Here is a 13326-nt window from a genome sequence, read left to right as displayed (position 1 = left end):
GTGTTAACACCACAAGAATGTGGGTAATGCTTCAGGGAAGTAACAGTGTTTCGGAGAACCTGGACTTGCTCCTGTTCTTTGTACATTTTTAAAGACTTTCTTCTTCCCCTGTTGTCTTATGATACCCCATTGGGGACGTGAGGGGCAAGCGACCTCCATTTCACAGATGTGGAAGCTGAGGTCTGGAGGGGACACGGCGGGTTATGCTGGCATCCTCCAGCCGGGCCTGGCAGCTGGAGGCAGTGGGCTGGGCTGCCAGGCCTCACCTGGTGCTGGGGGAAGCCGGAGCGCAGCAAGGCCTCCAGCGTGATGTTGAGGAAGCTGGCACGGTAGGGATGCTCCCGAGGAGGGTCGTGCAGGTTGAGCAGCAGTGTGGCATTGCCCTTGGCCAACTCCAGGAGCTCCGCCAGGCTGCAGATGGACTGGTTCTGGACCTCCCTGTGGTCGGAGGGTGACAGGGAGCTGGCCGTCCAGAAGGGGTCCGTCTGGCGGAGACAAGGACACACATGGCTGCCTCACCGGCCCTTCAGGGGCTTTCACGTGCCCACCTGGCTACGGAGCAGGGAGACCCCTGAGCTGCCAGTGTCTGATGTGGGGCCCCTGGGGCTCGGGAGACCCTGACCGCAACGTCTCTGCCCCTTACCAGGATTATTTGCTTGGAATGTCTCCCAGACCCCAGCACACTTCTCCTCTAGTAACAGCTCAGACCAGAGAACCAACTTCCCTCTACTGAGCTTCACAGCGTTGACCATCTTAACTATTAACTATTATCCCCTCCGCTTTTTCTGGCGCGGGGGACAGACCAGTACAAACAATGACAACCATGGTATTACAGCTGCAGTGGCAGGAGCCCAAGGAGGCCACAGCCCCGCTGTGAGGGAAGCATGGGGAGTGGGGTCCCCTGAGCTGATGGCTGCCTTGCCCTCTCACCGCGTGGGGTCCCCGCCCATGCTTTCCGCGCCCACGACTGGGGCAGGTGCCACCGGACCTTCAGGAACCACTGGCCAGCATTGAGTCTCTGCAGGACAGTCCAGTTGAGCATGGAGGCGGGCCTGCGGGCGAGTTCCGGGAACTCCTCCTCCACGTTGGTGGTGCGCCGCAGGGTGGTGTCGTGCATGAGGAAGGGCACGCCATCCAGGCTGCAGGAGAGGGCCAGCGCGTCACTGCCCACCCACTTACACCAACCCACACGGGACCGGCAGGCCCCGCCCCCTCGGCCTCCGCTTCCCCATCTGCACAGGGAAGGCAGAGCGCTGGTGGGCGATGACTCCTAGTTCTCTACGAGGGTCAGTTGGGGGGCGGGGGCTGCCGGAGAGGGAGGGCTGAGCCTATTAGCTACTTTGGAAGGGAGGGGCTCCCTCATTTGATAATGGGGAAACTGAGGCTGGGAGAGGGAAGTACCTAGTTCAAGGACCACAGCCAGTAAGTGGTGGAACCTGGCTTAGAACCCAGTCTGTGCGATGCCATAATGAGAACAGCAAATGCAGGCCCCTTCGACCCATGCCACCCCCACGTCCTGCTCTACCCCACTGCTGCGGCCTAAGCCTAATGGTGCCTCAGTGAGACAGTACCAGGCTCCCATGTCCCCCTCCTCAGGCGTTCTACCACCATCTACTAGAAAGTTCTGATACGTATAATTTTAGGGCGTCTGCACCGGGAAGGTGTTCTCGCTTCAGCGGGCCTTGTTCAGTACACAGCCAGTGCGGCTGCGTGGCTGCCCTGCCCCTCGCGCCTTCCCAGGGACATCTGTTACGTCGGGTGTGGGTTCGTCCTGCCCTTTGTACTGACAACACATACGTCTAGCGTAGAAAAGCTGTAAGCCACCTGAATGCGGTCTTTACAGTGTAACTGACGGCACAGTGACTGCCACTGCCGTGAGCTCCTTCCACTGTGTCTGCGCTCCATCTGTCTGCGATCCAGCCCTTCACACGATCCAGTCTGTCCTCCAAGTGGCTCTGTGGCAGGACTCCAGTTCCCAACCCCCAGCCCTGCTTGAACCAAGAGCCTCTGTTCTTTCCTCTATTTTATACCCTGGAGTTTGGCACAAGATTTATTGTCACGAACAGGGTGCCTGCCCTCTCTGCCCTCCCATCCTGAGGTTCTGGGACCTGCAGTTTCTCCAACAGAGACCGGATGTGGGTGCGGTGGGGGTGGGGGTGGGGGTGGGACCAGTCTCCCAGCCCCATTGCCTACCTGATGGTGACATCAGCTTGTAACCCATACAGCCTCTGTTCCAGGGCCTTCCGGAATGACATCAGCGTGTGCTCTGGGGCCAGCTGCCGGGAAAAGGGGTGGTGAGGGGAGAGCTGATTTAGCGATGTACACCTCCCCAGTCATGGAAAGTCTTCCATGTTGGGCCTGGTTCTGATTCTACCTCCTCAAGCAATAGCTGTGTGACCTGGGCACCACACACCGTCCCTGAAGCTCAGTTTCCCCATCTGTTAAATCATGCCTGCCTCTCAGGCTTTTGGGGTGCTTGGTGTTGATGTACACAGATATGGGGTGGGAAGGCTTTTCTGCAGTCCTCTGCCCTATGACAGTCTTGGCTGGGGCTGAATGCCACGTTTTCCCAAGTCTAGGTGGATAGAGATCCCGGAGCGAGAGGAGAGGGTAGTTGGAGGCAGTTTCACAGGGTGACCAGTCTCCTCATCTGTACAGAAAATGATAAGACCATCTCCAGGTCTGTTCCATGGATTAGAAGCCCCTAGCACGTTGCCTGATATACAGTACGTAATGACAGCTTAATAATGACAACTCCTAGCCCTATAGCAGACACACCAGAAGAGCATGGTTCTAGCTGACTCTACCATTAACCAGCTTTGTGACCTTGGGTGCATCTCTTTCTCCTATAGACCTCAGTTTCCCCATTTATCTCTTGAGAAAGTACATCCACTGTTCTTTGAGGCTCTTTGCACTTGGGAGAGTGAAGGTTCTAAGTCTCCCTAATTTCTGTCTGGTCTGAGGACCCTGTCATACCCACTGCTGCCACTGGGGGTCAGCACCATACCAAGAATGGGGCTGAGACCAGGAGTAGCGCCAGGAAGCGGAGAGGAAGGACCCTGACCCCCCCCCCCCCCCCACTGCAGCGATGAGGTGGGAAGGGTATCCATGGCTGATCCCATTCCCAGCAGACACGCGCATTCCCATTCTCTCTCCCTCTGGCCATGCTGTTCCCCAACACGTAACACACTCCCCTTATCTGCGAGGCAGCCTGGCATGGAAAGGGCTTTGGAGCGGAGAAGGAGCAATTCCATTTCCCAGTCCTGGGCCATCACACATCTTTTGGAACCTCAGTTTCTTTAGCTATAAAGTGGGCTTATGTTACCCAGTTCATAGTGAGCTAACAGACATCACTGGTCTCTGTACCATGAGTTTCCTTCTTCCCCTTTCTGGTGCGGAGCCTTGGGGCACGTGCTGCCTGTCTCCCAGTCAGGTAGGCTGTGTGAGGCCTCACCCAGAGGTGGAGGGGCCAGAGGCATCCAGAGAGGCGTGGGCTTCCCACCTGCCTCCTTTCCAAATGTCCTGTGGCCAGGCCTCCACGAGCGACCACCCAAGAAGTACCTTACTCTCTCCTGCCTGGGCCGGGGCTGCAGAAGGTAGACTGTAGGCAGACACAGAGGAAGGGTTTGGAACGGGCAAGGTCTCTTTCTGGAAACTTTTTTAAACTCAGGTCTCCCTGCATTAGGTGCTGGCCTCCTAGAGAAAGGGGTGTGGAAAGTTGGCCCTTCCTGGCTAGTCCTGGGACTCCAGGAAGCACCCAGAAGTACGTGGGGTTCCGGGGTGACGTCTTAATCTCCATCTCTGGGTTCAGCCACGTGTGGTTCTGTCAAGAGTGAGTGTGTGTGTGTGTGGGGGGGGTGTCACAAACTCAAGTGGGAAGGCCACTGTGGTTAAGAGTCCAAGCTTTAGAGTTAGTCTAAATATTAAAGTGTATTGCGTGCGCGCACACACACACATACACACACACACACACACAGAGGAAGGACACCCAGGGGCACATGGACACCGTCTCCAAGACAGGGACATGCACTTGGGTTTCTCACACACAGATGTGTGGACCCAGAATAAGAGCCTCCCCAGGCGATGCTCACGGGCAGCCCGACATTGACACGTGGGGTGCCTTTGCCAGCCCCTCACAAACACCCAGGAACTCAATCAGCCCGATGCACGATGTGTGAAATTCTACAGGACAGATGACTGTCTTTCAACAACTAACAGCACATGGGAAAAAGGGAGGGGTTGTTCTAGTCTGAAACGTTCTCAGAAGACATGTCAACCAGATGCCCTGGTGGGATCCCTCTGGAGCCTGATTTTCAAGAACTCAACTGTTAAAAGATAGTTTTGAGATAAGAAAGGAAAACTGAACATGGACTCAGTAATATTAAAGAATTATTATTACGTTGGTTGGGATGTATAATGATATGATGTCTGAGATTTGCTTTAAAATATCACAGCAGCCCTGGGTGGTTTGGCTCAGCAGTCAGAGCGTCGGACTGCGGACCAAAGAGTCCCGGGTTCGATTCCAGCCAAGGGCATGTATCTCAGTTGTGCTTTGTCCCTGGCCCCGGTTGGGGTTGTGCGGGTGGCAACCAATCGATGTGTCTCTTTCACATCGATGTCTTTTTCTCTCTATCCCTCCCTCCCACTCTGTTTGAAGATAAATGTAAAAACATCCTCGGGTGAGGATTAAAAAATAAGATAAAATAGCCCCGGGCAGTTTTGTTCAGCGGTTAGAGCGTCGGCCTGTGGTCCAGAGAGACCAGGTTTGGTTCCCGCTAAGGGCATGTACCTCGGTTGCAGTTTGTCCCCAGCCCTGGTTGGGTGGTGCAGGTGGCAACCACTTGATGTGTCCCTTTAACGTTGATGTTTCTCTCTCTCTCTCCATCTGAACAAAAAACGAAAAAATGTCCTCGGCTGAGGATAAAAAAAAAAGATAAAATATCACAGCAGAAAAAGAAAAGCAGGGAGCAGGGAGAGCCCGGCCGGTGTGGTTGAGCGCTGACCCAGGCACCAAGAGGTCACCAGTTCGATTCCCAGTCAGGGCACATGCCCAGGTTGTGGGCCTGATCCCCAGTGGGGGGCATGCAGGAGGCGGCCAATCGATGTTCTCTCTCATCGATGTTCCTATCTCTCTCTCCCTTCCTCTCTCTCTAAAACCAATAAAGAGAAAAAGAAAAAAAAGAAATGCAGGAAGAGATGAGACGAGGTGGTACGATGGACGCTGAAGTACTGAGTTAGTTACCTGTTCTTCACTATACTCCTCTTTCATGTTTCACTAAAAATCACCCATGCTGGGCCACCTTGCTGCTTCCCCTTGTCCTTCCTCCCCTCCTCCAACACCCCCTCCTGTCCCCTGGCCTCCAGAGCAGGTGGGTGGGTATCTGGGTCCTGGAGAAAACAGGAGCCCTGATGCCCAGGATGCTGTGTCTGTTCTCACTACATCCTCCTGTCCCCTCTGGGCACGAGCCTCAGGGGACAGGAGACCCTGAGACACACAGGCAGCGTATGGCAAACCGGGACCACACTCCAGACCCCTCCCACTCCAAAGCCGTGGCCTTTCCAGCTGGATTCCTCCAGGAGGTGCCGTGACCAGAGCGGGGTGTGGTGGGAGGCCCCAGGATCTGGCTCGGGGCACAGGTCTCTGGGTCTTACCTAGAAAATGAACAGAACGCCCACTGCACACAGTAGGGGAGGCCCTTAGGGGGATCTGCAGCCCCAGCGGACTCAACATCCGTTTTTCAGTTACCGAGGCTACCTTGGCTACCCTGAAATCAACACCATGAACTCCCAATCATTGTGACAACCCACAAACCTCTCATGAAGTCCCCAAGCTCCCACTGGGGTGGGGAATGGTGCTGCCTCTGTTGAGAACCCAGGTTCAAGGTGAGGAGACCCTGGCCCGGAGGAGGAGGGCCTGCCCAAGATAACAGGATGTCTGCCCGCCTCAGCCGGGCACTCCACACCCAGGTCCTGCCCCTCGGGCCTCCGGCTCAGGCGCTCATCGTCTCAGGGTGCGCGAGAGGAGCTGGCACCCGCCGCGGCCAGGGGCCGAGGACACCGGCTTTGGAGTAGGCCCCTCGGGGGAAGGGTCTACTGCAGGGACACGGGCCGCAGAGGAGCGGTCGCTGCCTTTGACTCCTTCCTCTCTCCATTTCAACCCAGTGCAGCTGTGGTGGTCTTCCCTGCAGCGGTGGGCTCTGAGCTGCACCCCACCTCTCCTGCGGCCTGGCCACAGCCTGCGGGCAGGCCTTGCTGTCCACCCCGCCCCCAGCAGTCTTCTGGGCCTTCCTAACCCACAACCTCAGGACTTGATCCCAAGTTCCCCAGACTTTTCATCAGTCCTTCCCATACACCCCCAAAGGGTCTAAAAAGTGTTGCTGCTGTTATATTACATGTATTATATTCATTTCCTACAAGGAGATGGGCCTTTGCTTATCACCCCCAGAATGGCAGCCCTGCTCTCCTACCCCACCCCGTCTGTCAGGACCCTCGGGTGCACTCACCATGGGGGCCCCGCGGTGGCCAATGAGGGCGGGCTTGGGGCCCAGGTCCTTTTTCTCCATGATGCAGGGAGAGGAGATGGTGAGGGGGGCCAGGTAGAGGGCAAACACCACAGCAAAGAAGGCGCAGAGGATGGCCATCTGGGAGGCTGCAGACACAGGCCACGAGCCCTGCCCGGTGAGCGTTTGGCTCCAACCAGGCCCAACCGTGAGCCCTGGGCAGGATGTGGGGGGACCCCTCTTCCCCTCGCTGTCATGACACATGCTCTGAAGGGACCCTGAACTAAGGGCATCCCCCATCCTTGCCGGAAAGGTGGCCCCGGCCTCTAACTCACAGACACACAGACACAGGCGCCGAAGAGGAAGCTGGCAGAGCTGCCTAAGGCTGCAGCCCCGCGTGGCCACTGAGCGGAACCCCACACTGGGCAAGGGCCCTACCTCTCCCAGGGCACCCAGGTTACAGCCAGGTGAAGGGGGGCAGGTCCTGCCCAGGGGTACTTACAGGACCGCTCTGCCCGGGCGAACTGTCCTGCCACGACCCAGGAGAGCACGGTGACGGCGGCCAGGGCCCCCATGTGCAGGAATGGAGCCGTGCCCTGTGGGAGGAGCAAGAGGGGCTGCTGACTCCCAGCCACACCAGACCTTCATCACCAACATCCCGATGGCCTATCCCCACGGGACAGGGAACTCTCGGAGGGCACTGGGAGTCCAGGGACCCTGGCTGTAGCGCCCTCCCTGCTTCTGACCTCCCTGCCCCTCTGGGTCTTAGTGTGAGACAATGAAAGTGATAGAAAGACGCTGCCTTCTTTTGAGGGTTTGGGGGAAGCAACCCAGCCCCACAGCTCACCTGCAGGGAGATCAGCAGCACCTCCCACTCCTCCTCCCACAGCTGGGCCACGGCCGACATGGCCACCACCGTGGACACCAGGACGACCGCCAGCCCTATCTGGAAAGGGGAAGAGCCACCAGCCGGGTCAGCAAGGAGGCGACTGGGCAGCCCGAGGGTCCCCAGCGTGTCCGAGGGAGGGAGAGGCCAGGGAAGAGATGGAGTGTGCAAGAGAGGCAGACAAAGCAGGGAAGGGGAGCAGACAGAGGTGACAGTGAGACAGGCAGGCGGAGACAGTGAAGGACCAAGGACCAAGAGGTAGAAGGGAGGATGAAGGGGTGGGAGGGAGCTGGAGCAAGGTGGAGGTGCAGCCCCAGGGCTTGCCTCACTCGGGTGTGAGGAGGGGAGACACCCAGCAAATTGCAGGGCGGGGGAGGGCGGCTCTCCTGGGCACAGCAGGTCACATCCAAGTTCTTCCCCAGCCCTGCCAGCAACCCCAGGGCAGGAGGCTCACACCCAGCCGGCCAGGCCCACAGTGGCCTTCAGGCGGAGCGAGCAGAGGTGAGGGAGGGTTCTGCTCCCGCCCCGCCCCGCCCCGCCCCCGCACAGAGGCTTGCTCTCAGCCCAGCGTTGGCGCTTCCAGCCTCTGCATCCTCAGGGCTGCCCTCACGGCCGCCTCCTGGACAGAAGCACGGACAGAAGGCTAGACGGAACCGTCACAGGACAGAGGTCCCTGGGGACAGATGGGGTCTGAAACATCTCATGCCGCTTAAGATGCTTCCCCAAACTAAGCAAAGTGGTTTGTGGCTCCTTGGTCCCCAGAGCCTCCCCTGCACTCACTCTGCCCAGCCCCTGCACTGCCGGGCAGGCCTCTGGAATGCCCAGGTCACACCTCTACCACAAAGCCCCTCCCCCACCTCTGTAACGGGCCAGCCCAGGCGCCACACCCTCCCCACTGGCTGTGCCTGCCCCAAGCTGCCCTCTCTGCCAGCGCCCTCGCCCCTCTTCCTCAGGGCCCCTCTTCCTCAGGGCCCCTCTTCCTCAGGGCCCCTCTTCCTGCAGGGTCTTTCTTAGCCCCCTCTTGGCAGCACTGAGACCCTCCTGCAAGAAACAAGCTCAGTGTGCGGCTCCAGATGGGGAGGCAGGGCCGGCCCTTCCGTCTGGGTTCCGGCCAGGCCGGGAAGGTTCCCTCTGGCCTGGGCTGAGTTTCCCTTCACAGGTGCGTCATCCAGGCCGTCATCTGGGAACCAGTGTTCCAGTAAGAGACGAGATGGGTAGGGGCCTTTTCAGACTGGATGCCTGCCCAGGGAACATGGGAAGTGGGGAAACACAGGCCCAGGGAGAACCCGTGAGTGCCTGGGTCTGTGGGAGGCATTGTGGTTTTCCTCATGTTTATTCTCCTGACATCCCAGGTGTGTATCATCTTCATTTTATACACAAACTGAACTCAGCGACCATAAGGGTTTGCTTGGCCATGTGGCTTTGAGAGGGGGGGATCTGGACCCAAACCCCATTCTGCCTGTCTCAGAGGTCCTGCTGCAGTGGCGGGAGGGCCCAGCCGTGTCCTAACCTCCCTGAGACTCCCCCCTTCAATGCACACGCGCCCTGCCCCCTGCTGCCCCGCCAGGCAGGCCCTGGGCAGAGCAAGCGTCTCTGAAGGGCCATTTCTGAGAGCATCTTCTTGTTGTATTTAATTGCTAGTGGAAGTACTTACATTAAAACAAATTCCCCATAATCCTAATGCAATTAAGACTTTATCACGAGCTTTGCAGATGCTGTGGCAGCACAACTCTGCTCTGCAACACTGCTGCTGTGTTCCGTGTCTGTGGGGTTTCTCCCCACACGTGTCCTTAAACCACATGCATCCCAGCACTGTGGCCACCACTCTTCAAATCAGGCTGGAAAGGAAAGTCCCCAGCCAGAAGGCCCAGAGCAGCCCACGGTCCTCTGAGGACGTGCTGGTGAGACTGGTGTGTGATCACAGTGGACGGATATGGATCCCAGAGGGACATCCATGTGTTCAGTGAGCCTTGCCTGGGTCCTGGGATCCAAGAGGAGCTGGAACCCAGCCTTGCAAAGATGCCACGGGTTGGCCTCTTGGGGTGCCTGGAATCTGGGTTCTGTGGCGGATGGTTGGCCAGGGCTCAGGGACACACTTGAGTCTATCCACCAGTCAAATCCTGTCCCTGCTGCCTGGTGGGGAGGTTACCCTCTCAAAGCACGCTTCCTGCGCCGTGAGATGGGGAGAGGGGGCGCCTGCCCTTGTGGGATTGAGGGAGATAGATGAGGAAGTCCAGGTGGTGTGCTTAGCACCAAAATAGTAAATGCTTCCTGAAAGTCAGCGGTATAATTTTTAAAAGTGGGCATAATATCAGACACACAGGATTATTTTTATGAGTAAATGAAACACTGTGTGGAAAGTGCCTGCCACAGAGTGAGTGCCCAGTGAACGGTGGTCAGAGGGCCTGGCTGTGCTGGGCACCTCTGCCTCCAGCCCTCCGCGACGCCCCTCGGCGTGGGGCGGCTCTCAAAATAAAGATCTTGATGAAAGCATAGTATAAAAGTGCAGTATTTACAGCAGTATGATACTGGTATAAGACCAGAGAGATCAATGAAAGTAAATAAAAAGCTCAGAAACAGATCTAAATAGATTTAAGAAAATAGCACATGATAACAGTGGCGTCGCCTGTTGGCAGGGACGGCAGATTACGCAATAGATAGTCAGGGACAGCGGGAAGCCGTCTAAGAACAGAGTAAGATCATACTACACCTGAAAGTAATTTCCAAAAAGATTTCAATGTTAACAAAGTGGACACACATAATTATCAGATAATACCACAGAGACATTTTTTATAATCTCGGAATGGGAGAGATTTTTTATAATCTCGGAATGGGAGAGACTCTTCACACAAAAGCCGGGAGCCATAGAAAGAGACGACAGACTGACTCCTTACGAATAAACAAGTTGCCACCGCAAAAATACGACGACATCAAAGGCACAGTGACACACTAGGAGGGATTTTGCAGTTCGTCAGCCAAAGGGCCAGTTTCCTGAATCTATAAAGAGCTCCTGCAAATCGGTAAGCAGAAAGCAAACCCTGTAGCAAAAAGGGCGAAAGATGTGAAGAGGTAGTTTACGGCAAATGCCTCCGACGCATGAAAGATGCTGCATCCCACTCATCGTCAGGGAAATGCAGATGGAGACGACGCTGAGGGACTGTTTCCATCGACTGGCACACCTTCGAGCACCTGTGGGCCAGGGTGACTTGATGAGCACAACCATAGACTGCCGAGGGCGCATGACTGGTGGCGCTTGGCAGAGACGATTCGACCAGAATGATCACAATTACAAAAGTACACACTCTTTACCCAGTCACTGCCACATGGTCCCGGCCACGAATGAAAAGCAACTGGGATGTCATCAGGCCCGTCAGCAGGGGGCTTGCTGGAGACCTTGGGACCCAGGGTTAGGCCCGGGACAGGAGCAGGGGCTGAATGGCAATGGAAACAGAACAGGAGAGTCCAGCCCCTACTGGACGACTGCGAGCCCCAGGCAGCTGCATCCCTCCTGGCCAAGGGGCCCAGCTAGTTATCAGCTCTGCCTGAAGGACCTTCCTCGCGCTGAGAGGAAGGGGCATGCTGCGGGAGGGGCAGAGGGGACAGGAAAGCAGGGCTGGCACCGGAGCTGGCACAGTGCAGATGAAGGGATCTGACTCCCCTCCCAGGAAGACTCCCTGCAGTGATCGGCCACCCTGCTGGCTCAGTGCCTCCGGAGGCCTCGGGACCTGCTGAGAACCAGGCATGACCTACAGGAGGTGGCCACCCAGGTGCCATCTGGTGCAGTTCTTTTAAGTATCAACTTTGCAGCCGGGAGATAAAAGTGCCTCACAGAGGGGACTTCACAAGCCCAGAGGAGACCTCCGGATCGAGTGACAAGTGGGAGGAAGGTGGAACACCTGGGCTGCTGGCTGTTCTTCACCCTTGACTCCCCAGCTCCTGACCTCCACGCCCTGTGGGTGCCCACACACCTCCCACCACGCAGCCCCACTCGAGCTTGCTGCGTCTCCTTCCAGTTCCTGCTCCCTGTCCCCCTTCTCGCTGGAACAAAGCCCTCCCCTCACTCACTCTGGACCCATCTCATGGGTTCATGGTTATTTCTGGACATCTCTGCCCCTTCCTGAATGGCATGCCTGCTCTGAGCCAGGCTCTGGGAATCAAAGAGACAGCCTGGCCCTCCTTCCAGGGCCAGGTGTTCCTGGGAGGGAAGGGCTCTCTCTTGGTCAGTTCCGTGCCACCACTGTGCCCACAGGGGCCTCAAGAAGAGCAGGCATCAGGCACATACATTCAGCACCACGCGTACAAGGAACAGCAAGAGGGCTGAGGTTCTGAATCTAAGAAGCCTCCTTGCGTGGGCCCAGCCCACGCGGGGCACTAGGGACACCGAGCTAGGCACAGCCAATTCGGGCCTGCAAGAAGCTCCCAGACTGGGCAGGGCTCTCCCAGACTCGGAGAGCCAGGTGGAAATGGACAACAGCGATGCTCAGGACTGTGGTGGGGGGTCCTGCCGGGGCTGGGGGAGCCCAAGCAGGTGGCAGAGAACCAAGGGAGGGTCCAAAAGAGAGAGAAAGGGAACCAAGAGCGAAGAAGTAAGAGATGAGGTGGACATGCTGACAGGGCCTGAGATGTCTCATGGGGCAGAGCTGGGGGTGACCGACCATGACAGCAGCTGGGAGACATCTGCAGGGGCCAAGTCATGCAGGGCCTCGGTGCTGGGTCGGGGAGTTTGGATCACCCTGGGAGCAATGGGCGTGGTGGAAAAGGCTTTAAGCTGCGAACAACAGGACTGGATCGGTTTAGGACGAGCTCACTGAGTAGTGAGAGGCTGAGGCTCAGGCAGAGGGCTGCAGCTGGGACCTGTGCTGGTTAATTGCAGGGCACCAGGGTTAGGACCCTGGATCCTCCACTTATTAGGTGGGAGACCTTGGGCAAATGACTAAACCTCTTTGTACCTCTGTTTTTTTCAGCAGCAAAACAGGATAGTGGTACCTACATCATAGGGCTCCTGTGAGGGTTGAATGAGTGAGCACAGGCCAGGCTGTGAGCACAGCGCTGGGCACAAGGCGAGCGCGCAGACCGGGGGTGATGGGCCTGGCTCTTCCCTGCTGCTGGGGCCTCCGGCCTCCTCTCTGTCTGACCTCTTGGGGGCGCCCTTACCTTGTGCAGCCAGTGCAGGTTCATCTGCTGCCCCACGGCGATGTGACACAGTGCCAGCACCTGAAGAGGGGCCCACAGGGCGACAGTCAGGCCCCAGGTGTGACTCAAAGGTTTCCATCAACTCCCCAGACACCCTTCTCCCCACTGCGGCTCTGGGCCTGGCTCAGAAAAGTCAACAAAGCCTCCCACTAGGCGACGGGAATGCCCAGCCCAGCTCAGCCCAAGCCTGGCCTCCTCCCCAAGTATTCCAGGCCTCCAGCTCCTCCTCCTCTAGGATTTCTCCCTCAAGAGGTCACTGGTCTGGCTGCTCTTGGACTGCTCAATTCACGCTGTAGGAGTCCCTGGCCCCATGAGGCTGAGGTACATTTGAACCTTGTCCCAAGGAGCCCCTAGTCCAACAGAGGGACGCCCAGTCTGAGGGACAGAGTACAGGGAGCAGGACCCGCAGCTGACGTTCCTGGGAGAGAGAGTCTGCAGCGGCTCCTGGGAGCGGATGCTCTCACCAGGTCGGGGACACTCCAGGGTGGGCGAAAGCAAGGGGGCCTCCCACCTTGAAAGAACCAAGCCACCGGGGTGCAGCAGCCCGAGAGACGGGAAAAGCCAGCTTCCTCTGTAGACCTCCCTCAGCCCCACGTACCAGGAGGCCCGCAATGTAAGTGAAGGCGGTGGCTGTGATCATGAGGATGGGCATGGACCAGTCACTCCAGTAGCCCATGCGGTTGTAGAGGTACCTGCAGGAGGAGAAGGGGCCGGGGTCAGACCTCCACCAGGACCCGGGACGCTCCC

General features: G+C 57.5%; 1 protein-coding gene across 4 annotated transcripts in view; it reads right to left on the bottom strand.

Annotated features, from left to right (window-relative positions):
* The window catches only part of GDPD5 (glycerophosphodiester phosphodiesterase domain containing 5), a 90618-nt gene that overhangs the window by 8883 nt on the left and 68409 nt on the right, over positions 1-13326 (bottom strand). For all 4 annotated transcript variants that reach the window (XM_036259726.1, XM_036259729.1, XM_036259727.1 and 1 more), the window contains 8 exons: positions 13178-13271; positions 12541-12600; positions 7348-7446; positions 7003-7096; positions 6504-6649; positions 2194-2276; positions 989-1139; positions 267-485 (listed from right to left, as the gene is read on the bottom strand). In XM_036259726.1, coding sequence (XP_036115619.1) covers positions 267-485; positions 989-1139; positions 2194-2276; positions 6504-6649; positions 7003-7096; positions 7348-7446; positions 12541-12600; positions 13178-13271 — 946 coding nt within the window. The remainder of the gene's footprint in view (positions 1-266; positions 486-988; positions 1140-2193; positions 2277-6503; positions 6650-7002; positions 7097-7347; positions 7447-12540; positions 12601-13177; positions 13272-13326) is intronic.

The sequence above is a fragment of the Molossus molossus genome, unplaced genomic scaffold, assembly GCF_014108415.1.
Source record: "Molossus molossus isolate mMolMol1 unplaced genomic scaffold, mMolMol1.p scaffold_m16_p_13, whole genome shotgun sequence".
Classification (NCBI taxonomy): Eukaryota; Metazoa; Chordata; class Mammalia; order Chiroptera; family Molossidae; genus Molossus; species Molossus molossus.
The sequence above is the reverse complement of the archived record's forward strand: the minus strand, read 5'-3'. Positions and strand labels throughout refer to the sequence as shown.